This window comes from Helicoverpa zea, chromosome 25 (genome assembly GCF_022581195.2).
Source record: "Helicoverpa zea isolate HzStark_Cry1AcR chromosome 25, ilHelZeax1.1, whole genome shotgun sequence".
Classification (NCBI taxonomy): Eukaryota; Metazoa; Arthropoda; class Insecta; order Lepidoptera; family Noctuidae; genus Helicoverpa; species Helicoverpa zea.
In genome coordinates, this window is record NC_061476.1 from 3,483,553 (window position 1) to 3,509,506 (window position 25,954).

At 35.5% G+C, this 25,954-nt stretch overlaps 2 protein-coding genes across 5 annotated transcripts in view; one reads left to right on the top strand and one right to left on the bottom strand.

Moving 5' to 3' along the window:
• Positions 1 to 22,455, bottom strand: part of LOC124642647 (dihydropyrimidinase) — a 57,306-nt gene extending 34,851 nt beyond the window's left edge. For 2 of the 4 annotated variants that reach the window (XR_006985798.1, XM_047181202.1), the window contains exon 1: positions 241 to 395. Coding sequence is in view for 3 of the 4 variants with exons in the window: in XM_047181202.1 (XP_047037158.1) it covers positions 241 to 288 (48 nt within the window). In the remaining variant the exon portion in view is untranslated. Of the gene's footprint in view, positions 1 to 240; positions 396 to 22,266 lie in introns of those variants that run through there. The other 2 variants (XM_047181201.1, XM_047181200.1) reach the window with 2 other exon arrangements.
• A 424-nt stretch (positions 22,456 to 22,879) lies between these two features.
• The window catches only part of LOC124642614 (endothelin-converting enzyme homolog), a 73,925-nt gene continuing 70,850 nt past the window's right edge, over positions 22,880 to 25,954 (top strand). Inside the window, exon 1 of the mRNA XM_047181118.1 lies at positions 22,880 to 23,035. Within this exon, the coding sequence (XP_047037074.1) occupies positions 23,003 to 23,035 (33 nt within the window). The 5' untranslated portion in view covers positions 22,880 to 23,002. The remainder of the gene's footprint in view (positions 23,036 to 25,954) is intronic.

Here is a 25,954-nt window from a genome sequence, read left to right on the forward strand (position 1 = left end):
CTTCGCGGCATTAGAGAAAACAAAGGAATTAGAATGGAAAACACTAAGAATGAGAACCCGTTTATGAATAGAAGAATAACGGAATATTATGCATCTCATACAAAAGGAACTTCATTCCGAAGTCAGACTCAACTTAACGTCCTATGAATATCACACTGAGACAGTCAAGTTCCAGTACTTAAAATATAATCCGAATAAGGATGTGCGCAAATTCCTAAATCGAGTTAAAAATGGACTTACTTTTATATTGATACCAGAAACCGAAGTCGGGGTGGAATCAACAGTCATTTTTCAAATTTCGATTGCAAAACTGACCAATAAGCAAGTTTAAACGTTAATTATTCGCGTTTTATGTTATGTTACGCCGAGAATGGCGACCGGCGCGCCGTACGCGAGACCGACTGAAACTGAAAATGTGATACCGAAAATAGAAGGTAGCCGTCCCCTCGCTTCAAACGCTGCGTGTATAACCGTAACTATGTATTTACATCAAGTAGAAAGTGATAAAAGATCTGCAGATAATTTAGCAGGCAATAATGATCAAGTTAACATTATGGTAAACAAAAACTAAACACTCCGACATTTAATTTTCTATTCAGCTCGTCAGCTATTTGAAATCCTACCTTCACGAGCAGATTTCCAAGCGTTTCCAAAACATTGTGGGTTGAGAGAATTTATGACTTCGTTTGTAGTCAAAACAGACGGAGATTAGGATAATATGTTTCACGACGGGAACTATTTATAAATTGAGTTCTTTATAGTAATTAAGGACAGAATAATGATTAGGGTGATTGCGACCCTAAGTCATGGGAATGTGGTTCTAATGAAACATTTCTAAGAAAAGTATTATATGGTGAACAATAAAATTAACAGTTCTTTGAAGTCCGCCATGAAACTTAACTAAAGTGGTTATTTCAATTGGATCAAACGATAGTTTAGAAAATTAAGTGCTACTAAAAGAAAGAACAAAATCTCAGCAATTTATCAAGTTATACGACAGAATTGACAATTAAATTGCACCATTATCGATTTAAAAACAATACGAGTATAAAACTTTTCCCATCACTTTAACAGCTTAAGAGCCAGAAAAACCAGGTTACGAGAAAAGCGCGCGAAACTGAGACGGCCATCTTGGATCGACTTTCCACGTCAATAAAACGGTTTCTTTCTATTGAGTGACATTGAATTGTTATATTACAATGAGCATTATAATTGCTAATTAGTAATTACATAATTGTTTTGTGATCATAATGGATTTGTTAGGTTTGTCACGGTATATAAGAATTCACATGATAATAGGTTTTTATTGCCGTTTCTAACGACATGCGATACGCGATGAGTATACTCATAAAGAGTACCTGAATGATTGAGTTTCATGGTCATGTAAAACCATGATTAATTATTTACTTTAATGAAGAATGGAAGCCACTGTATTATTTATATGTTCTTTATTTGTTCGGTGTTTGTTACATAACCTTGTATCATTTTACTATAAAATATTTCTTCAAAGTTATTCATGACATTAAATTGTGTAAATAAACAAATAAGTAATATAGGGTGTAATACGTATCTACTAATTCAAATTTACCTAGTGGAAGTGATCCAACTAGGTGTATTTATGATGGTCGCTAGACTTTTACATATGTAGTCAATTGTGCTTCTGTATTTGTAATAATATTTAATTAATTAGTTAAGCAGTTGAACCCTAATTTATACTTACAAACACGCTTCTATCTGGCCATCTCATGTGGGTAGTTTTAAAACAAAAAGCCATTTAAAAACAGAAACTTTAAGTAGCTTTGTTGAGCCTCACCCGCATCGCGTTCAATAAAGTCTTTGTAACTACAAATGGGAATAAAACATTCATCCATTTAACTTACTTTTATTTCACATACTTACAAATACTTAGTTACTTTATTCCAACTTTAACTTAAAAAGTTTTTTATCAAAGTAGAAATATAGCGTGCGTGATGTAGCGAAATGACGTAAGCAATAAAAAAGTAATCAATTACAAGGGAAGTAGGGTTGCTCAATGTCCATAGAAACTTTGCAAGGTGTAAAAAGTTACCTTAGAAAGTATTTAGTAATAAACTGCTTTTATAATCTACGCCATTGCCGACAAAGAGGGAATATTTGCAAGTTTGTATTTAATGGGGTGACTCTCTGATTAAGTAATCCTTCTATATCCCACTGCTATAAAACCGCGAAATTTTTTTTTTTGTGGTTGTTTCTCTCCCTAAGATAAAATTTCAGAATGGATTTTGATGAAGCTATATTACTAAACATTTTGCAAACCGCGTTATGTAGCAGACAGACATATTCTGTAACTGTAACTCATTATTAGCGAGCCAAAGATATACTCATCACCTTATTCGATAGTTTGCCCTAGAATGCCCTACAAAACTGGACACGTGGATTTCTAGCATTTAAAGGAAGTACTGTTAACGGCACAATAAAGACAACAACTCGATAAAAGAAATGCAATAAATTATGTATATCTACACTATTAGTCAGTTTTATTGGCAATTCAAACAAATCCGCCAGCTAGATAAAGGTTATCATTCCGTGAAACATTAAATAAACTTAGCCATATCTTTATCAGGAATGTTACAAAAGTTTGAACGCGTCAATATAATAGTTAAACATATTGTAAAACTAGCATTTACTAACGATTTTGCCAGTTTCCTTAGGGAACCACTTCCCGCTCCATAAGAGTAAAGAGTGAAGGAATAGGGAGTGCACCTGTGTCTGCGCAAAAGCTCGTGCACTATAATATGTCCTGCGCAGCTGGCCGATCTCCTGAAATGAGAACAGCCGCCGTGGTCGAAATCGGCCGTGGACACCATTATATAAAGCTAAATATATTAGGTAGGGTCTATTTCACGAAAGAAGTCCCGCAGACACAGCGCTAGTGTCTATGCGATAGCTCAGTAAATACGTACAAAAATTTTTCATGCATAGTTCCATAATTTTCCACTGGACTTCTTTCGTGAAATGAACTTAATTGCCAAGTTTCATCAAAATTCATAATTGTAGTTTTTGCGTGAAAGAAGAATAATAAATTAATACATACATGATTCAAACAACTACAAATAACAATATCAAGGTCATATAAATACTAATGGAGTACCTACGTTGTGTGGCGTTTGGTTAGATTATGATCTCAGAATTGTGAGATCATAAATAAGTTTATGGTGGGAACACCACTACTATGGGTAATGATGGCAAAAAAACTATGTAGGTATAGGAGTGACAAAACTAATATAATTTGCAAAATCAATCTTGCAATCCTGCTAAATTCTTCTAAATTCTAAATCTACGCATTTGGGTAAGTTTGTTACTCTTTCGCGCTAAAACTGCTTCAAGTATTTTGATTAAACTTGCCAATAATATACTATACTTATATACTTATGAAAGTAACGTGTGGTTTTGCGATTGACAAATATTATTACCGACAGTTCTAATAAATCATTATCTTAACAAAAAATGTTACAAAGCATAACAAGTACTTACAAATTTTTCTCACTCTTATAACTTGTAATAACAATCTTACTACTAATGATATCCGTTATAAAGGGAAATTGGTTAAATTGAATTAAGATAACATTCGATTTTAACTATGTACATAGGAAACTAGGTACATTTTAATTAAACAATTCACAGTTAACATGTAATAGTTTGATAAAACATTTCTATGATGTCCTTGAATTTATTTAATTAATGAAAACAAGTAAGTATTAAGTGTTTCAATATTTGATCTATCAATAACTAAGATGTTAGTCCACTCTATCTATTGTTTTTCAAGAGGTCTTTGTATACAAAGATATCTTATAATAACAATCAATCATAAGAATTGTTTAACAATATTTTTTTTCACAATTGTTTGTTTAAATAAGATTGCAAACACAGAAGAACATACAAATATCGATAAGTGAATGTTACTCGTGATAGAACCTTTAAGGTACATCGATACGTTATTGGAAAAAGGATAATAGATTATAATATAAATTTCACATGGATAAGAAGTATTCTATATCATGATCTGTGTAATCTTTTGCTAACTATGTGAGGGTCGGAAATTACAAATTACCACACAAAATTAAATCGAAATCGCTTCACTTTCTACCTTGCCTGTACATCGGCGACATTTTAAAACTACAAAACACAACTCTGAGCTCCCCAAAACCTAGTGTGATATTCTGAGATAAAACCAAAATGCATAATTTTGATAATGTCCAGTCCTTTGTAAACGAGAATATATCCGGCGATGTAATATTTACTTAACTAAAAGGAAAACCCAGCAGATATCGTGTTACTCGAGTTTATTGATCGCTTTCACCGCAACTTCTACATATATTTATATAAGGTTATGTTCAAATATGTAGTTTGTAATGCCGGCTATATAAGGATGGGAGCAAAAAGCGGTGGAATTCAGGAATACGATTTATGCTGTCTGAGGGGACTGGAAAAGCTGTGAATGTGGATTGTATGTATGCAAGTTGCTTCACTATCAGCCAGTTTCTTCATCAAAATAAAAGCCAAAGTAATGTCATAAAGTAAAAGTAACGGTCAAATTCGTTTTTTTCAAGGCTAAAGTAACAGCAAAACTAATAGATAAAATCGTGAAAAAACTAATTTGACCGTTACTTTTACTTTATGACATTACTTTGGCTTTTACTTTTGATGAAGAAACTGGTTGTATGTAAGTGTGGATCGACTTCTACTGAAGTACTCTTGACTGTATCAGACTTAATTTACTTTCGATCGCTATTTGTATTATGTTTCCGATTTCCTACAACCGCTTATAATTACTTTAATGACTGGTACGTGAGACCTCTTTTGACCTATTTATTTATAGACGCACGCTATCTTTACAGGATGACTCAATACAATAGTAGTTTACAATTTGTATCCCATACCCTTTACTGTTTCTAAATAGGTACCCTGTTTTGACTGTGAAAGGAAAAGCAAAAACAATTGATATACTTACCTCGTACCTACCGAACAAATATATAAGTACCTAATTTGAAAATAATGAATTTAGATAAGCTCAAGTGATAAATAAGAAACATATTTACCTGAGAACCATAAAGTTTCTTCTAACTTAACAGGCTTCAGATTCAAGACAAGTCCAAGCAAATATATTCACTAAACGAGTTAATCTACTATGATATCGCTCCTCAGTGTCCAGTATTATGATAATCGATCTAATTACGAATCAATAAAACGTTCGAGATCTATTAATCATTTTGTAGGAGTCGATGGAAAGTATTCCAAGTGATTCCAACTTGAGGTGCTTATGAAAGTAAGGAAACGTTGATTGCTATTAGTTTTGCAATAAAACTTATTATCTGTTCATGGTGATAAAGTAATAAGATAAACTGCAGATAGTCTTAATAAAAATAATTGTCTCTGTCTTTTTTATTAATCATCACTCTTTGTGTTCTAACACTACTGGCAGGATTTTTATGAAACTTATCAGTCGTAATATAACTAGGAAGTAGTTCCCTTTGGATGTAGCCGAATCTACGAGAAATAGCTCGTATAATCTATCTATTGTTGGTCACCTGCGTCTGCGTTGTTTAGGTGTACTTAATATTTTTTTTACACTCAACAAATAATTTACCTATCACTCTTTTCCAAACATTCAAAGATGACTGACCTACATAAACACAATTTCTTTAATTCATCTATTTATTAGTCAAACGGAAACATCGCCGCCTCACACATACAATAAAATAAAATCAAATAAAATAAAGTAACAGGTCAACGCAAAAATAATTTTCAAATGCAAATAGCCGTCAAGTAAAAGATGATTCAGCTAAAAACATAACTTAAAGGTCTGAAAAGGAAATGAGTACACTTGGTATAATAGTGAATTCAACATATGCTATGCAGAATAGTGGTGAATGAAGGTCGTGGGTACAATGCAGGTCGGTTGTATTATGCTGGACTAAAGCCGACAGGTACAATAGGATAGGTTATACGGCTTTTATGTGATTAAAATGTCTGTCGCGTAGTTAGGATTACTGTAGGTTTCCTACTTATTGTAGGTAGGTAATATATTAGGTGTTATTCTATTGTTGTAACGCTGAAGACTGTTTTGTTTGATCGAAGGCGATAAACTCTGAATCTAATGGTTCAATTTGAAATTATTTTAAGTATAGACAGATAGACAGTCCATTTATCGAGTCTACTTTTTATAAGATGCGTGAAAAAGAACGAGGTACGGATGAAACCGCTAAAAGAAAATAAATTGATTTCAAATGATGTGTTTGATTTGATGAACTATAATGAGATGGAAATTTATCAGCACAGCACAAATTCAAATGTTTTTTCTCCTGATTCCCTAAGGCGGAATAAAAACTGCCACGTCTCATTAACGAACAAACAGGTTCACTGGATAATAAGGGCTAATTATAATTAATGCTGATGCTGGCAATGAGCCAGGTTAAAAAAAAAACTAAGATAAATAAAAACAAAGATAAATAGAAAGTTATTAAAATGTACAAGACTGTATCTAACAGAGAACTTGATAGGAAAAGAATAATGAAGACATAGAAGTCAGCTTAGAAAAGATCCAAGTAAATGACGAACATCGTAAAATGATGAAAGATTAAAATCCAATACGTTGTACTGGACAGCATTGCCAATGATAAAACAATTAAAATTAGTCAATAGATATTACTTAAAAGCCGACCCCAACTTCGATGGGAAAAAGCTCGAGAGATGATGAGAAATTATTTGAAATGAAACCCAAGAGATAGTTTTAAAACCATCGATGACGTGAAACATTGTTAAAGAAGGAAATACAGTAATACTAGCGTGGGAAATGAAAATAAATAATATATCGTGAGTAACTATGTAAGTGCTACAACAGCTGAAGTAGTTTTACGATAAAAATACCGTTTTCTAACGTATTGAAATAACTAGAAGTAACGATGAGGTATTGTTTTGTAAAGGCCTAACAATGGAGGATGACCATGACCACCTTTATGACGAAATAGAACTTTAACGACATTTTGTGGCAAATGATGATATAATGTATTATAATGTTGGTGCAACCAAAACACCTGTTTTGAACAGGTTACTTGGAGGAATAAACACCATTAGGAGTATATTCAATTTTCTATTTTTAAACAATGCTTGTAATTAGATTACAGTTCATTATGGATATATTGTTAGTTAGGATATATTATAGTTTCCAAACAGCCTACAATATGATCCTGTATGATTTTGCGATCCAAAGCAGAATGGAGTGCATTGATTTCATCTGGAGACGACGATGACGACTTGTGAGGGTGTAGGGTATGGAAGAAGTCATGTTACACCGACCCTACATAAAAATATTGGGCAGGGGAAAGATGATAGCGGCTAAACGCCTAAATAATCATATTGTTGTCTCACCAGTATTTTCGCGAGGTGTAATGTAACAGCATACTTACCAGTATGCGTTGGTTCAAAACCATGACCTACGTGTCACAAGTCATTGCTGTTAGCAACTAGGTCGCGTACCATACTTTCAGACTCTTTTGCATGTAGCTGTCTTATTAAAGTATTACTGTTATTCCCGAGTTTGATATGACTATGACATAATGTTACAGTTAACAAATCATCAATATAAAAACTATTGTCAACAAATACATAATCATTAACGCATCTTCAACTTCAATCACCAAACACAGGAACAAGTTAAAGAATGATGTAATTTCTCCATTGAACCACCAAATCTCGAACTGTGGAACCAATTAGCATGACCCAATGTAAACAGCAGTTACGAAGCAGTTGCATAACCGGCTTAACGACAGCTCTAAAGATACACACATTGTGTCATCTAACCGAGTGACCCATTTCACAGCGCATTCAGATTTATCTAATGTTGGTTTTAGATAAGATTTTAGATTTTGTGCAGATCATCGTTGGAGTTGGATGTTTTAGTTTCTGCTGTATGGAGTAGTCAGGCTATAATTACAGTTGTTTTAATAAAAATACCTCTAGTATCTTTAATATCGTTTATACCGTGTAATTTTCTGATAGTAAATGAATATGAGAAGTACGCAGTAAAGTGCGATATGATATTCTCACCACACACATCTAGCCTTACAAACTTGTTGAAATGTATTTTGTATAAATCATCAACATTATATAAGGTCTAAACTAAAGTCTGCAATGGTTCAGATTCTAAATCAATTCTACAAACCTTCATAATAAAAATGCAGACGCGGGTCAATAAATTCCTTTCTTCCGAAGTCCTCAAGTATTGGAAATTCTCAGACAGACAGTTAAAACGTTTTGCTAAAACATTATTGTCGTAGAGATATTGATGGTATCTGGGATGTCTAGAGCAAGTTTCTATTAAATCTCTCTTAACTTGTCTGTCCTCATAGTTACGGTATGATACAGTTTCTTTTTTTTTAAGCTATGTGGACACAATAAAAAGCTTTAGAAACTTAGGGGAAAAGTTAGACACAAGACACCAAGAGGAAAGTGTTGTGGCAAATCAGACAAATGAAGTAACAATTAAAACATGTCTTATAACAGGATTTTAGAGAAAAATTGATCATCTTCACACCACATACTTGAATCCAAAGGAGGGTCGCAGATGAATAAAATAATTTCACTTACTTCTTTAACACAATCCATATAAAAACAGTCGATGCATTTCATAGTAAAGTTGTTATTCCATCATACTAGATTTGACACTTCAAATCCCTCTACATTCAATTTTGAAATCCTTCAATATCTGTCCCTGAACTTCAGCAAAGCTGTTCGATCCCCTATTTCCTGAGTCATAACGAGCTGTCTAGCCCCAATTATATTAGAAGGGGGACACGCAAACTATTTTATATTACAGCTACGCCATGGCTTTAAAATTCTGTCTGGCAATTTCAGAAGAGATTTCATGTCTGACTGTAGTTTTGAAGCTTGATGAAGTGGTTTATAGGATCATCATTTGTTTTATACAAAGATCTTAGACTAGCCTCGATTTTGACAAGATTCTTTAAGACAATTTCTGTGTTAAAAATTACATACTGCTCCGACTTCAAATAAAATTGGGTTAAGGGCATGAGAATGATGTCTTAGACCACATTCAGCTTCTTATAAGGAAATGGAGTCAGAACGCAATCCAAATCAAATGAACTTGTTATGCTTTCTGTTTTTTCCGCAATTTGAGGGTTTTTCCTGATTTCGTCATGCGTGTTTACGAGTAATAAAGGGTGAATTTTGGGGGGACTGTAATTTATTTTTACAATTTGCATTGCAAACCCTGTGCTGTTTCGGTTATATAAAATTTTGTGCGTCGAAATAAAAACGTAGGCGAAAATTCGCTAACAAAGCAATCTGTTGGAAACTCAGGTCATTATACCAGAATTGGTATTCAGCAAATTGTATTGTAAACAATTTTTTTTGAGTTCAGTTCAGATCTTTCTAACATCAATAACCTGGCCAGTATTAAGTGATCTAATGAACGTCGCATTTGCACAAATAATTAGCATTGTAACATACAGGCATATGCAAATCGTTGGTTTATTTTTAACGATATTTTTCATTCAAGATTAAATTGCAGAAGTTTTATTTTAACAACGGGAGTGCTTTTTAAATCGTGCCCTAGATTTTCTGTCTGGAGTTTAGAACGTTGGCTTGTCTTCCTTTTCTGCACTACTTATGTGCAGAGATGCTTGTTAACAATGCTTTTAATTCAGCTCTTAGTTTTAATTAACCAAAACCAGTCATTGTTTTTATAATCTATTTCTACAATGTACACACTATACATATATACAAACTTAAACTACTTATCTTTAAACAAAACTAAAAATAAAATACTATATACAAAATATATATAAACATAAAATATAAAAGAGCATCGATCAGGCGTCGAAGTATTCCTCCGCATCACTGTCCTCCGGAAACGTGCCCAGAAGACTGGCTGCATTGCCACGTTGAATGGCAATGCTAATTCTTTGTCCGAAGAATAAGCCAGCCCTCTGGTCACGCGAAGCGTCGACAAGCCTTTTCGCGATGTCCTTATAAAGTAACCGCGTACTCGGGCCCCATGGTCCGAGCGTTTCGACCCCAAATGGCTCAAAAGTATAGTTCCCAATAAGGTTACTATACTTGCGCCGCTTGGTGGTCTCTGCAGAAGCAGCAGCCGCACCAGCATGACCTGCCGTGCAGGGAAGATCCCACACCAAGGGCCTACCCAACTTCCATGGCAACAACGTCATACCATCTGGCCTCTTTCCATCGTCACGTACCAGTCCATTAGGCTCTAACACGGCTGGCACGCCGGCGGTGGAAAGAGCACGACGGATAATGTCGTTAATGCTGGCATGCCGTGCAATACGACCAGCACTTCTGCAGCACGACAGACCATGGTGCCCGAGGCTGTCGACGGCTTCACCGCAATGGCAGCGATGCGGAGCAACACAGGGAGCGCCTAACCGTAAGCATGTAGCGATGCGGAACGTTGTGTCATCCAGCATAGTGCCCATGCTAGATGACGGGATCGCCTGTAACCAGAGGCCCGACTCCCACTCTCCCACAGCCAACAAACGGGCACGCTCAGCAGCACTATTACACGTATTTAATAGATTATTCCGTATAGTGCTACAGAGCGGCCCGTCCCATTGTCTCTGAGAGCAGCGGTTGCCGGGCAAATCCGTATTGGGAGTAGCCATTTTCCAGGCATCAGGTCATTGTTTAAATGCTAAATCACTTTCTCAGTGGCGATGCAAGATGGTCAATAGAAATCACAGTTTTCACAATGATTTAGTAATTTTCACCTACAAACTAATTTCCCTAAAACTTGACCAAGCCAGATTCGTCAATAGATAGCTGATAAAGCCTAATCAGGTCCGGCAAACCACTCAGCGTTTATCAAGTCACGCTGACATCAGTAATGGGTTCATGTCAGCACGCATCATAATAACACCCCACTTCACTCGCGTGTGACGCAGATATACTCGCATCCGTTGATGTATTGATTTTAGCTTCTGCTGAAGAGAAAAGTAGGCAGTGAACTAGATAAAGTTTGAAATTATGTCGTATGTGGCTAAGGCTTTATGAAACAGCGTTAGAAATAGTATCTAAGCCATTCGGACTTTTAATATTTCTGTCTTCGGTTTATGATAATGCTTTAACCTTGTTTCTATACAATTCTACAGACAATGCTGCATCTCCTGTGCTGCCCAATGTGTCCCAACTCCTGCATAATTGAAGATAGGAATATGAAGTCACTAAAGGGGTATTGGGTTGCCCGGGTAACTGGGTTGAGGGGGTCAGATAGGGAGTCGCTCCTTGTAAAGCACTGGTACTCAGCTACATCCGGTTAGATTGGAAGGCTCGGAGGATGATGATGGTATGAAGTCACTAACAATACATAGCAACTAACTGAGCATCGAAAATATTAAGTCGTTTGCCATGAAGAATACTTTGAAGAATAAATATATTATTGAAATAAGAGGATAAGAAGTAGTTCAAATTAAAACAAAAGAAGAACTATCTATGGGATCCATGACGCGCTTGGGTGAATATGTGTACTTTATAAAATGTATGTAGTAAGAAGAAAGTACATAACTGTATGTCTGTATGTAGTAGGATATTCCGTGAGGTAAAATACAGTGTACCGTAATTTCCCGAGTGTGTTGTAAAAGTGGATTGTCAGTTTCAAGTACAAAGGTAATTCTGGATGTAGGTTGATTATAGGTCCAAGTAATATGTGTATGTGGATGATATTAGAGAATTGAAAGATAAAAAGAAGTCTTGGGCGAAACCTAGTTGCAAAATTAAATAGAAACTACATCTAGTTAAACACTATACAATAAAGAAAACAACGTTCTTATAGTCAGGGAGAAAAAAAAACTGTTAAATGAAAACAAACAAACATTCTTTATAAATAGAAATCGTTAACAGGCTGAAAAAACCAATAGTGTGGATAAATAAAAAGTTTCGAACGCTCACACTTAATAATGCACGCATGCATCAGACATTGTGGCGTCATTCAAACGAATACAGCGTAAATAGAAACGTTATGAGGAACAGTCACTAGAACGAATAGAAACGAAAGAATATTAAGTCTTGATTTTGATGGTACGCATTCTCTTACTACAGCAACGATGGAAGAATTCTTAGATCTAAACGCTATACAGTATTGTTTCTTTTAAAACACCAATTCCAGGTTTTCTATTCAAGTCCTAAAATCCTTGCCTATACATATATTAACAATACCTAGCGTGGGGTGATCAAGAATGAACATCAGACTTTTTTTGACTAAGACTGCTTTTGCCTTTGCTATAATTTTATAGAACCCTTTGAAACAATCTCTAGGTCCATACTCCAATAATCGCCGGTGGGGGACTGGATGCCATAGATTCCCAGACCCCCTCCACTCAGGCGAGGTCGGAGTGCCGCTGGGCCTTTTTAGTGGGTATACCGGGGAACGTCTTTACCGGGGAGTCCCGCATCCCCTTCCTGTCCCCCGACGGGAAGGGGAAAAAAAAAAAAAAGGTCCATACTCCAATAATAAAACAAGAATGTCTATTGCATTCTTCAAATAAATCTCCTTACACACCTACGTCATAACGTAAAATTACTACTTACATATGAATATTGTAACCACAAAAAACAAACGCATCATAAACTATTCCTGTGGTGTGGTTTCACATCGGAAATCCCTCCTCCAGGGCCATACATTATCGGAATATAATCCGAACTTGACATTGGCTATTTCGGTTCTCAGGAAATGGAGTCAGTAAACTCTAAAACAAACATGGAAGAACTGAGGATATTTGTATTGTGGTATGTCTTTAATTCAGTATTGTAGTAAACAAAAAGAGTAGATAACAGTGTGTGTATTAGTGTGCGTAGTTGAGTGTTTAGTGATCAAATAAAAGAAGGATAAAAATGAAGATTGACTAATTTCCTAGGCCCTAAAAATTGGGATATGTAAGAATTTTGAATACAAAATTCAAAGTTTATAAACTTCGTGTCATCAACATGAGTTATCAAAGGTACAATATCTTGTCGCTTTTTGGCGTATATAAGATAGGGTGCTGTCAGTTCTAAAAAGCAGATGCATTTACCAATGAAAATTGATATTCCATACATTCACTTATGTAAGGTTAAAGTTGAAAATTAACACACAGTGGCTGCAGTAGACAGGGAAATCGATGGCAAGACGAATACTTGTAGATACAGCAATAAGACAGATGAGCCGTCGTCTGTCTCGAAATTAAATCTATGGCGAACCCTGTGCCTCAGACTGCGGGAGGCATTAAAACAGCTTTCATGAATACTAAAGACTGTAATTAGGATTTTATTGCTGATAACGAAGTACTTGTGGTATAGAGTTCTTTAACTTGAGTACCTCAAGTTAAAGCCTGGTATAGAATTGTTACTTAATGAAAGCGCAATATCTTCTCTGTTATGAAGACCTTAGCAAGAATAAAGGCTTTGAAACTTTCGCACTGTAAGAGTCAACGATTCCGTAGCGTTACAGGATGAAATGATTTTCCTTTACTCAGCAATGGCACAATATTTACCCTTGGTCTTGTAAATCACAAAACAATAATGCTCAATCCTTGTTAATTCCTAATAACATCCGCTTGTTCCCTAAGCACGTCGTTACTACGCCTGACTGCCACAACCTGGTAACTTGCAAAAATATCCACGTATTTCACGGCACTAAGCTCATTAGGCCCCTCATAAAGCAGTTGACATTACTGCTTTCCATACATTTCCTCATGTTTTAGTTAAAGTGAAAACGACCGTTCGACAAGTAAAACTAATGAATAATGCACACGCGTGATGGTAGACTTTGTAGTTTTAGCTAGAAAACTGTTCGACAGTTTGAAATTTTACTTCATGAGAAAATATAAACTTGTTTGTACTGGGAGCTGATGCTTTCAGTAGGATGAAAGCAGGAAACGGGAAAGCAATAAAATCCAAATAGCCATAACCATATGGCATTCAAAATACTTTATTATATTGTCTTGGGTTTAGAATAGTCATTTCTGTTTACAGATGGTTATTTATTGAATGATTTGTGAAACTTCTCAGATGAATATTTGTTGTCTGGTGAATGGGATAAAAAACAATAAGTAAATATTAACAAACAGATTCAATAGTTAACACAACAAGTCTCGTTGACAATATACGTAATTGGGGAAGATTTGATCCGAGAATTAATTCAATTCGGAACAAAAACATCCACAACATACCGTTAGTAACCTCTCAATTGAAATGGTAATTTATGACACAAAACACAATGATGTCATTAACTAAATTACCATAAAAACAAACGGCAGTTTAATGACAATTTAGCACTACTTACCAGGTTATGATTTTGATGCAAAAATCCTTGACCATTCGCTTGTAATTGCGGCACCAATCTAGGCCTAATGAAACAAATCGAATCAAATGGCCTAACGAAGAGATTGTATCATTTTGCTTACTTTGCATGTTTGAAAGTCATTTATTGGGGTACTGATGACCTTACAGGCCTTATTACTGGTTGCTTTTATTACGCAATTGGTTCGCATCATTTAGGAGTTCGCGTTATTTAAGTATACGGACGTAACGAAACCATTGAAAGTGATACTGTCATACAATATATTGTATTGGGGTTTATTATTCATTTTGTTTCACAAGGTAACACTTTGAAAACAACACTGCTGTACTTCCCTGTACTGTAAAATAATAAGTGACAATCTGCGAAAAAAGACTGCAGACAAAATCTCGCAATTATAGCAAGTTATTATTTAGGTGATGGTGAATAATTAAGTATTTTTTTTATGTTTTCATATGATTCTAATCACTCCTGATGAATCTGAATTGACCCTACAAAAATAATGATGAATCGACGCAATATTCAAGTTACTTACGAAACGGGTCCTGTTAGTAGAAAATAAGTTACGCCCTAATATTCTGTCAAGAAATGATTAATAGTATAATTGAAAAGCCAGTCAGGGGTTATTTTATTTACATAATCAATCCAAGGGCAAGGCTACTTACATAAACACAACAAAAACCAACCACGAAAGAAAATTCTTCACATACTCAGCGTTTACATAACAATACTTGGAATTTCTGCGTTTATAGCTGAGCTTTATTTTCCATATAAAATATACTACCAGCTTTACAATTTCGGCGAATCGAATTACTGGTGTTCTTCGTAAGATTTTACGCCGTCCATACTTTAACCGCACGTTTAACTAAACGCAGTAACTTTTAACTGTTCAACGCATGCATAAATCATAGTTTATAGCCCTTTGTATGGGAAGAGGGGAAGATCCCCAATAGCTGCAAGAATAGCTTTTACTTGTACAAAAGAACTATAGAAATTAGAAAAGGGATTATAAACTCTAAGTTATCATAAATAAGGTTGGTTTTTATACAGTTTATGGTATCGGAAACTGAGTTTACCGGACGTTAACGCCATTAATTTTGCTAACTGTACTAGTCGGGTTTCGGTTAGAATATTTACATGTTAATTAGGTAAGTCTGGGTATTTAAACGGGAATGAACCCGGTACTTGTCGGAAATGTACCGATACCGTCTTGCTTAATGTCAAGGTAAAATGTGCAGTTTTACTGTTAAATGCAACGGTAAAATGTTAAGTTTGTTTATTTATATTCACAACCATAACAGGGACATAAGTAGTCCATAAAGAACCTAAACTATGTAGGAATGTAAAGTATTAGACTACTAATACTACTGTTAACCACAGTGTAAAAAGAAACAGTGAACCAACGTTCGTTTTTAAAGAACTGTGCTTAAAAAAATTGTCATGGAACATGTTGTATGAATTATGCTGACAGTTGAAATGATTTTTGAAGCAGATTTTTTCATAAGATTTCCTAAATCTATCAATTAAGGCGAGGAATTGGTCAACAATAATTCCATAACCGGCACGCGCATCTAAGGCGCCAAAAGGGGTCGGAGCGTCTGAGCGGGGCGAGGATAACAATACGCGCGGCAGCTTATAACTAAAAGTCGCAAGCGGCAAAATGGTTTTGTAATTTTAATATTTAGAAATGATAATTTAATAAAAATTCCTTCTACAATTTTAAAGAGTATGTATATACTCAACTACTAAAACAGTTAAGAGGCTTAAATCGGTCCCGTTTGCCCATAATATGTGAATCTCTTTTTAAAAAGAGGTATGTTTGATATATTTTTCTCTGTTATAAAAGTTACCTAATCATGTTTTCACTTCTAACAAAATAAGGTTTATATCATGAACTTTCAGGTAACCAAGTTGTATTTTGATCCGTTTTGTATTTACTGAGAAAAATTGAGATCCTTGGCGCCAAAAATTCCAATTCGTCCTCTTAAGGACTAGCCTATCTGGCCATCCTGTCTGTGCTAAAATGCACTGGATGTTTTATCTATACTTAATATTATAAAGAGGAAAACTTTGTTTGTTTGGTTGTAATGGATAAACTCAAAAACTACTGGACCGATTTTAAATATTCTTTCACCATTAGGAAGCTATATTATCTGCGAGTAACATAGGCTATATTTTATCCCGGTGCGGGCAGTAGCTCCCACGGGACGCGGGTGAAACCGCAGGAAAACGGCTAGTGAAAAATAAGGATGAATTTGAAATCCGCCAATTCCTGACTAATAAAGTGATTCAAAGACTTTATCGGAAAAATTTAGATTTCTCTAACAAGGTGCCATTATGACTTATGATAACGACTGCTTTGTATGGCGATTGGCGATTCATACTATTGTTCAAGAACAGAATGCGCAAATAATAACATTTATGCTTTGATTAACGTATATCAGCACTTGAATCATAACAAAGATGGAGAATATCTTGAGACGCTTATACATATTAATGTTGCTATTGATTGTAAACTCAATTTGTAAGCGTACATATTACTTATTTTTATTGAAAACTAGCGTCAGGCACTTGTTTTTTATTTCTTATTGTGTTTGTCTTGTGTTGTGTCAATAAATGATTTTTCATTCTTATTCTTTCTGTCGAGTACGTTGCTTACGATTAATTCGTAAAGTTAGGTCTTACTTATATCTTTTGCTTAGTAGGTACGAGTGTAAATAGACAAAAGCCATAATATTTTGTATTGAATTGTGTAAAATAACAACTAGAAAAGATAGAATAAAAAGGGTTGAAACTTTCTAAGCTAACTACAATCAGAAAGGACGCTCGTGAAGAAATCTTTATTTTTGAAGTCATGTCAACACCAGTTTACACCGTGTGGTCGTCTAAGAATAGACCAGTCCATCAGTTTTGGAGCCTGTCAGTCTGTCGTGAGGTTCAAAAGGATGCTATTAAAAGAGTATGCAGCACAGCTGTGTTTTGTTCCAGATATTAAACCTGTGTGAACATTGGAACTCAAGGAATTTGTGGAACGGGGAAACTATTGGAGAGTGTGCATTATTTAAACCTACCGATTTTATTTTTAAACCTGCAGGCTTTCAAATAAATGCACCAGCTTTGAAATCTAAAGTGTTCTTGCTGTCGAATTTTTCAACTTTATTGATTGCATAGTCTTTGTTATTGCATCAACACCTTTTCCCATACCTTTACTACCCAAAAAAAATAAATAGATTACGCAGTATTCTCGAATAGCCAAAAGTCCTGCAGTTTTCAAAAACAACGTATATTCTCTTATAACTATTATACCTAAACAACAAATTATTACCGGCTTAATAGTACCAACACATACGCTAACGGATTTATAAACTTAACAGATGTGTTAGATATTAGATTAGATGAGTCACGCCGGCTACTCGGCACTATTAAGTCATCTTTACGGCACTTAATTAAATAAATAAACTCGTACTTGTCTAGTTTATTATAGTTTTTAAATTGAACATTCGCAAATAAGTAGGACGTAATTTTATTGCTTTTATGTATTATAAACTAAGCAAAAACATAACTTGATTGCTTGTTCAATACTTAATGAAAGATTATGACTTCATTCTTGATAATGAAACATTTTCTTTCAATGTTTTTTCTATAGCGTGAGAAGATAATTCGATTTCTGAAAGAACTCATTAATTCAAGGATTTCACAGACGGGTTTTTTTTCAGAGGACTCATACACCTACAAGTTAGGTCTAAGCTGGAAATTTTGTGTCTACTATGACTTAGAATACGGTAAACTTAATTAATTAACCATCACCCTGCCATTATCCCAAATTTTATTTGAGATCGGCGCAGCATGTCTTCTTCCATACCTTACTATCATTCGTCGTCTCACAAGTAACACTCTTTGCAGCCATATCGTCTTTCACACAATCCATCCATCGATTCTATGGTCGTCCTCTTCCTCTATATCCATCCACATTCATACTCAACACCTTCATAAGAAACTACGGTATATTTAATAGTAGTAGGAAATGAGAGGTAAGTAAACTTATTAGATTAAGTCACAGTCTGCCGAAGACACATCCATCAAATGTATTTCTTCTATAGGACGGTCTGTTAATTCCCATGGCATATAATGTTATAATGTAAGTAGATTTCTCTCATTAATCTACCATGGTTGTGACTACGGGACAGTAAGAGAAGCAAGTTATATACTTACTTACAAATATAATTAAATTATCTTTACTTAAATGAATCTTACTGAAGGAGGAGAATTAAATTAATACGTTACTATTTAAAATTACAGCAATAACAATTTGTGATTACCAGCATAATTATCTCCAATACAAGGAACGACTATAATAATAGTTTACACATAACTTTAATCTTTTAATACGTGAAAATATTCGTTCTTGAATTAATTTACTACCAAGCTTGGCATACTGTTTTGTTTTTATACCTACTGTGGCCACTTGAAATGAGGTGCTTGAGTCAAAGACTAACGAAATTAACCTTGAATTAAAATAGTAACAATTTTACGCTATTACGATTTTTGTGTGTTTCTTCAATTGAATCAGACGTGTATGAATCATCTAAATTCTGAATTATTTGAGTGCAAAATGTTATAAATTATAATTAAAATATGATTATCTCATATCCGACCCAAAAACGTTCCTATGACAGATTAGCTGCGGATTACAAAGACTGATCCATCCGTTGCTTTTTTTTTTAGAATTTCATTAAAGTGCATAATTTATATGAGCTCAATCTCCTATCGCAAAACGGATGGATCAGTTATTGAATCCGCAGTAGATAGGTTCAGTTCGAGATTCGAGATAGAGGGCGTTCCAATTATAAATTGCATCGGTTCACCAATTTCGTTAATCTGTGGCTGTCATTGATAAACTCGTTTTTCCTTTGGACGTTTACCCGATTGCCAGTATCCGTTAATGTTAGAAACAAATGCCATCCGCTTGTTTGGTTGTCTCTAGGGCATGCAATTTCAGTAAAATAAAAATTACCGGTAAAAATTCGGTAAATAAAATATTTTTACCGGTAAACCGGTAAAATGGTAATTTTTGTATTTTAAAATAATGTGATATTATATCAATTAGATTGGGTAGTCTAAAAGCAAAAAATAATTAAAAATACAAGGTATAAGGTGGTAAACATTTTTTGTGACGTGGGCCGTAACAAAAAAACATGTCAGTACCATCCGTACGCGATGGTAAATCGTAGGCATTTTATGGACCAGGGCCGCGGTAACTCTTTCGAACAATCCCGCAGCCCCGGCAGGCCTTGGCCCTGCGCGTGGAACAACTCGGGCCGCCGACACGGGTCTGTTGTCTATGCAGACGGAGGAACGATGAGCCACCGGAACTCACCGTCCACACTCCACAGACCGACGCCTACGGTGGCCGGGAGTCGTCTCTGGACACTCGGCGCCCGTGGTGTCTTCCTGGTCCACTACAGCGGCTGGGATGAGAGGTGCGAACTCGCAGGCGGTCCACCGTCTCCTTCTCGAGCATGACTGCTTCGCAGAAAGAGGCGACGCCTTCTAATTCCCTCTCGCTCCGGACCATGGCTTGAACCAGGGCCGGACGCGAGGTTGCCGCTGCCTATTGGCTCGACGACGATACGGCGGTACCTTTCCCAGGCAGTGCACACCTGGACTGTGTGCTCCACCGTGTCCTCAGAGCTGCCCGCATGGTGGTGAAGTAAAAGCCCTTGCTCAATAAGGTCATAGAGTACGTAAAATAAGCATAAGCTACATTTTTACCTAATAGGAGCTGACAGCTATGAGGAAATTCGGAATAACCGAATGAATAAAATTTGTTTAGATATTATAAATTAAGATGAGAATGAAGATTTGTATCTAACCTAGAGATAGTTAAGGAGCCACATAAGTTAACTTTCCTAAAAAACAGCAACTTTAACACTCTTACAATATGTAATGTATGCAATATTACATTATGTTCAGGTTACATAATGAATATTTGACGTTAAATGAACAATTGCTATATATTATCACAAAAACGTAAAAACCGGTAAATTACCGGTTACATATTATTTTTACCGGTAAATTAAAAATCGCGAAAATGGGCGGTTTTACCGGTAAAACCGAAACCGGTAAACCGGTATGGCATGCCCTAGTTGTCTCTCATCATCTGTGAAATGATTTCAGAACTATGATGTAAGTACCTATCTCTACTTTCTTAGGTATTGTACCAGGTACCTACTTGTCTAACGTCAATAAACCTCTTCTTCTCGCTGCACTGTTCCCAATTTTTTGGGGATGCCGCATGATTCCATTACTTAACTCTTTAATTCTTCTTCTCTTTTAGGCAATCAAAATTGTCGTACCTATATCTGTACCATCTTTCGTCCTTCTCGTGACTCATTTTTTTACCGGTCTATTACCTACCTATCAAACTGCCAATTATAATCATTGTCACGTAGGAAACTAATGGTCGCAAGGGCAAATGTTAGCAATGAGTGTTTTTTTGTCTAAGCTGTGTAAAATACGAGTATGTACCTAAGTGTTATTGAGTGCCCTACCTGCCTCCACACCTTAAATATAGAAGGGTTCATAACTTTGTTTCGATCTATTACACAAAAATAGGACTAGGTAAGGAAGCTGACACCTATTTAGGTTTTCACATCTATGTGATAATGCGTAATAAATAACATACCTACACTTATAATTAATTGCTGGTCAGTCAGTGGTCACATCCGAATGCCTACCTATCAAAATACATAACAACATTGCCTTTGGGGTAGTAACCTACTCTGCGGCTTTATTGAGGTAAAATGTGTAGATTAAACAATAAACTGACATGTCAAGAATCTTAAATTCGCCGTGCCCCGCTGCGAAAGACAAAGTCATCTCGATTTCCTCTTAAATGTCATACCAAACGACTTCGTGATTCGTCAACAAGAAACAACTACAATACCTACTTATTTATTAAGATAACAAAAAAAAATGTCTAGTCGTAACATAGAATTTATGATTCGCCATTGAATCAGCCATTCCATCCCTTTATTCTAAAATCCCGTAGCTATTGCGCATGTCACGTAAGTCCTGCCAACCGAACGGCAAGGTCCCTAGAAACTCGAAGCCCGAAGGGTATAATGGGGTCATTCACCGGGACCAAGGCTACAACCTTACGAATTTATTGCAATTTTGAAATTGCGTGGTGGAAAGCTGTTACGTTTTATTTTTCTCTGGTGATACATTACAGGTACTTACCTATTTCGTATTTCGAAAATGGGTAATAACTTTCATTGGACAATATTCTGGGAGAAAATAAACAAAAGACATAGTCGTGTAGGTCAACCTCCTACATACATAATTAAAGTTGTAATTAATAATGTATCTATTTATGTGGAAGGGTGGCAACAGTACCTAAAGAATTTTAGTAAACAAAAATGACGTCAAATCTTTACAAGATTAAAATAGGCAGTTAATTTAAAAGTAGGTATGTAAACCTATAAAACAACAGAGAACGATAAAAATTGTATAACATTCGATAGTGTTATCGCGTTTATACCTACGAATAATAAACCGGAATGTCAAAAGATTTTACTTGTACCCACCACTTGGTTAATTTGGGAGAATGTATCTTAATTATTAAGGTACCTAACAGTACTTCAAACAATAAACAAAATCTTTAGAAAACAGTAATAGCTATCAGTTACATTAACATTTTAAAATGGACTACGTTTTCGCAATAAACGCCGGCAACCTAAATTCAAATGAGACATTAGGTCAGTCTACTCCCAACTATACATTTTGGCAGGGAATAATCCGTTCTAGTAACATCTACGAAACATTAAATGCCGGCTTCTTGTCACAGAAACCGTTTAAATGAAATTTTATAGCGAATTTTAACCGAAAACAACAGGTGCTTATTGAAAAATTCTTACCTGCAAGTGTATCGGGACTTTTTTCACTGGTGCGTTGGACATTTTCACAAAATCCAGTCACTGTGCACTAACACAAAATGTATTTATAAACCGGGCGTAGGCGGTTCCGCGATTATGAATTTTCGCAAATCTTTACGTACGACCCGCTGCAACGAATATACACTATCGACAAATGCCTACTGATTATTTTCTTTCATTGAGTGAGTTTACTATGCTCCCCTCCATTGCGCACGCGTAAAACTCGCCCTTCGCTTTGGTTGGCTGGTACAAAATTAGTGAATCCATTCACTAAGCGCTGTTGTAGTTTGCAACTAAGAACAGAGATGGCGTTAACTCAAGTTTCAGTTTGATTTTGCTGTTTACTCAGTTCTACAGAAATACTTTTGAACTTATATTTATGAATGGAAATATTCATTGAATCCAAAAACCTTTTTTATTTAGTACAAATTTTCAGTAAAAATTAAATATATCTTGGAAACCAAAAGTAAAAAGGAAAGTCAATCAATGTTTCATAGAGCTTCCCGTATTTTACGTAGATGGCGCCGTAATCAAAATTTGTGTCCCGATCATTACATCGAAGCGAACCCGCTAGCAAAACATTCAATCGAACATGAGGAGTGAGAAGTCGGGCGCCAGTAATATTTCGCGCCCGAAGAATTCGCGGTTAGAAAACAAATAATATTATAAACACTAAATGTGGAGTGAAGTGATTTTATAAGTGGAATTACTTGGACCCATGCCCTCACTACACCTGAAGCCTGGAATCACGGTAAATATTTTTCAATATGGTACAGAAAACTCTATATTTCTAAGCTTTGCCGTATAAATAGCCGTGAATTGGAGTTTAGTTAAAAATATACTGCGTACGATGTTGTTATTCATTGCCATGCCATAGATTTCATCAAGACACCATAAATCTTTTTAAAACTGATCTTTGTTTGAACATTTTTCGTTAGAAATCAAGGTGATATTCTTTTAACAGATCGTACCTATAATGTTAAAGCTACCTTCTTGTACCTTTTATCATCCAAATAATGATAAGTTTATTTATTGTTTTGGAAAAGCAGTAGCTATATAGGTACAAATACCTATTTTTTAAATTCGTTGGTTCGTCCTCGACCGAAATCGCAGGTGCGGCATTATAAAATAATCTCTCATTGAATCTTGCTTGAAAAATCTTAAAAGGACTCTGCCGTCATTCTCAAGATCTTGGGGTGGGAAAAATCTTTTGTTCCATATAATTTTCGTGGAAATTATGGTATTTAAAAACCATGGTCTAATACTGATTATAGATCCTTTCTTACTGAGCTTTGATCGTTATTGCTTTAAATATTTTAATTTAAGTACCCAGGTAGGCAAATAGAGTAAGGACTTACCAACATACCTTTGTGGACTTATGGACCTCTTGCCATCATAGCTACACCTACACTCCTATATTTTTTCCCATAGCAACAGACGGCAATTTACGCACCTTTAGAAAACCAACGGTTCTAGAAGTAAAGACAATTTTTATGCCTTTGTTATCTCAGAAAGATTGCTACGCCAAGGACCAGTATTGAATCAGATTTTTAACGAAAAGAGGGAATGACAAGCCCGTTTTCATAATACACACTTAGCAAACTTCCATAGATTTAGCAAAATAGCAAACTAGCGCGAAAACCCGTCTCATATTTTACGAATACACCTAGGTATCGTGTATTTCCTTTATGAAGCCATAAATTGTAAAATTTAATGAAAGCAGACACTTTTAGACTAGGTATGTCACATTCCTAAAATTCTAAACCCTGGCTAGGTAAATAGAGCAGTTTGTTGGCTCAGACTTTCATAGACATTATTTATTATATTGAAATCTTATTATAAAGATGCTGGGATCTAGGTGATCTAAATATAGGAAAGATGGACAGCAACTATGTATCTGCATTGATAGTTGTTACAAACTACAGTGTATTTATAAATAAAATTATATCTTCTTCTAATAATATAATCTCATGGTGTACCATTTGTACCAGGGAAAGAAAGAGAATGTTTGTTTGCGTGAACATGTTGATTTTGGAAACCACTGGATCGATTTGAAAAATATTTCCATGTAAGGTAGATTAATGCTCAATCCTTTTCCGTGTGAGAGGAGGCCTGTGCCCAGCCGTGGGACGATAAAAAGGCTGTAACGGTAAGGTAGCCCATGCCATATAGAGGAAGGCTTAATTAAGGCTACTTTTTACCTTTGGCTTTAACAAAATATCTTACCGTCCAATGCTTTAACTTAGTTTTCAATCTAAGAACTTACCTACAAAGCCTCTGTAGTACCATCCGATCGTTTATCTCGATTAATCGCGATTCGATTTATCGTCGCGTCGATTTGTTTACTCGATCCCTTTAAGGTCAGCCCTTAGATTATGGGGCCTTAGAAACAGACGACCATTCTAAGCTATGTGGATTTAAGCAAATATGGCGACTACAGTAAACTCTACAGAGTCAACAACCTTGGTTGTTTTAAGATTCTTGAACCTTGCTGATAAAGTTATCAACTATTTGCATTTACATTCTATTTTGATGCGTAGCTTCTAGTTTTATCAAATTCTCTTATCTTAGCCGAAGATAGAGGCCCTATAGTTTTTGTTGGACTTTTTATTTATTTTGGAAATTAATTGTTGTTATTGTCCTCTTTTTATTATATGGATAGGTAGGAAACCAGTATAGACAATGAGTTCGCCTCGATATGTGTAGGCACAGGAATAATATTTGACGAGTGGATCTTGAAAAATCGACAGATTTTCATTCAAAAATCTCTCTACAATAAGACGGTAGGTACTGTAACGTAGTTAGAAACTTTTTCATTTGTAAGGCTTTATTCATCACAAATTGATACTGACCGGGCAATCATTTTAAATATATTCGATTTGTTCCATAGAATAAGTTTTTATATTGAAGTGTATCACTTCACCCCTCGAGCCCAAACAATAAACGTCGTGATATCGAATCAGTTTTTCATTTTGAGCAAGATAATTATTTCCCGGTACTACAGTACCTACTTAGCTTTAGTACCAATATATACTTACATAATAATGTTAGAAAAGTAATCATCTCTATTTACTCTTAAGGCTCCGAAAAAACTAAACCGTTTAAAAAAATATTTCATTGTTGGGAAGCTACAATATTCCCGTGCGGTAAGAAGCCTACACGTGACGCGGGTGAAAGCGCAGAAAACAGCTAGTATTCAGTAAGTTTCCAACCCATTACTCTTTACGATAAAAGCAAAGCAACGTTCCTAAAGAAAACAAGACGAACAAGATACAGTGAGCAACCAAGTTTAGTCACAGAGTAAATCTAAGCTCATGCAAATATGGATATGCGGGATTGTTCGAAAGAGTTACCGCGGCCCTGGTTCATAAAGGGCTTAATAAGAAGGAACATTATGGGTTTTATTCAGTAAAAGTCTGACACTCCCTCATTCACGCTGCACCCACAGTGTGACGAGTCATTTGATGATTTCCACAAGAGAAAAAAGCTCTTATATTCCTAAACTAGCAAGCCGCTCCGGCTTCGCACTGGATAACAGTATTTCCCTACTATTTAATGGATGTTTTAATACCTACGTATAAACCTTCGTCTGTAATCACTTTAAAAAACCGCATGAAAATCGGTTGCGTAGTTTTGATAATTTAAGCGTACAAAGGGGAGAAAGAGACAG